The 1,180-nt window shown below is 41.2% G+C and overlaps 1 protein-coding gene across 1 annotated transcript in view; it reads left to right on the top strand.

The window, feature by feature from the left end:
• The first annotated feature begins 705 nt into the window (after positions 1–705).
• Positions 706–1,180, top strand: part of avp (arginine vasopressin) — a 9,789-nt gene continuing 9,314 nt past the window's right edge. The window contains 1 exon segment of the mRNA NM_178293.2: positions 706–835. Coding sequence (NP_840078.1) covers positions 710–835 — 126 coding nt within the window. The 5' untranslated portion in view covers positions 706–709.

Consider the following 1,180-nt stretch of genomic DNA (forward strand, 5'->3'; position numbering starts at 1 on the left):
GAACTAAATTGTCCGTTGTGTATGAGTGTGGAAGAGTGTGAATGGGTGTTTCCCAGTGTTGGGTTGCAGCTGGAAGGGCATCCGCTGCATAAAACATGTGCTGGATAAGTTGGCAGTTCATTCCGCTGTGGCGACCCCTGATTAATAAAGGGACTCAGCCGAAAAGAAAATGTTAGAATGAATGTTTAGATTAAATACTATAAATTAATAGTAAAAATAAGTCTTTTTTTTCAGAAATTTGAGTTTTTGTCTTGTTTCTATAGTCCAAATATCTAAATATTTTTAATTCAAGAAGCATTTTCAAGATATTGTCTTGTTTTTAAAGATTAATGAGTCAAAATGAAGTCAGTTTTTCCTTAAAACAAGCAGAATAATCTGAAAAGGGGGTAAGAAAAATCATCTTGTTAGTAGTTTTGCTAAAGTTGTTTCACTTCCCCGCTTGTCAGATTATTTAGCTGGTTTTAATAAAAAAAACTCACTTCATTTTGACTCATTATATCTGAAAATAAAACTATATTTCCCACATGTCTAGAAGACACTTCTCGAATTAAGCGTCTGTAGATGTGTGTGTGTGAGAATCAAGGCTTTTCTTCAGTGTGTGTTGTTGAGTGAGGGAGGAGCTGATGCTGATGCTGAGGTGATGCTGTGGTCCTGATGCTGCGCTGCTATATAAGAGTGTGTGTGTGTATGTGTCCGTCAGTGTGTCGAGATGTCAGACTCTCTGCTGTCTGTGTGTGTGCTGTGTGTGCTCGCGCTCTCCACGCTCTCGTCTGCCTGCTACATCCAGAACTGCCCACGAGGAGGCAAGAGATCCCAGCCGGAGCCCATCAGACAGGTACACACACACACACACTTACACATTACTACAGCTGATAACACACTGCCAGAGCCCATCAGACAGGTACACACACACACACATACACAATAACTATACACTTTACTACAGCTGAAAACACACCGTCAGAGCAGGTACACACACATACACACACACACATTACACATCACTACAGAAGAAAACACTGTCGGAGCTCATCAGACAGGTACACACACACACACTACACATTACACATCACTACAGCTGAAAACACACTTTTGGAGCAGGTACACACACACACACACTACACATTACACATCACTACAGAAGAAAACACACTGTCGGAGCAGGTACACACACACACAC

Source organism: Danio rerio, chromosome 8 (assembly GCF_052040795.2).
Source record: "Danio rerio strain M-AB ecotype USA chromosome 8, GRCz13ab, whole genome shotgun sequence".
In the NCBI taxonomy this organism is placed as follows: domain Eukaryota; kingdom Metazoa; phylum Chordata; class Actinopteri; order Cypriniformes; family Danionidae; genus Danio; species Danio rerio.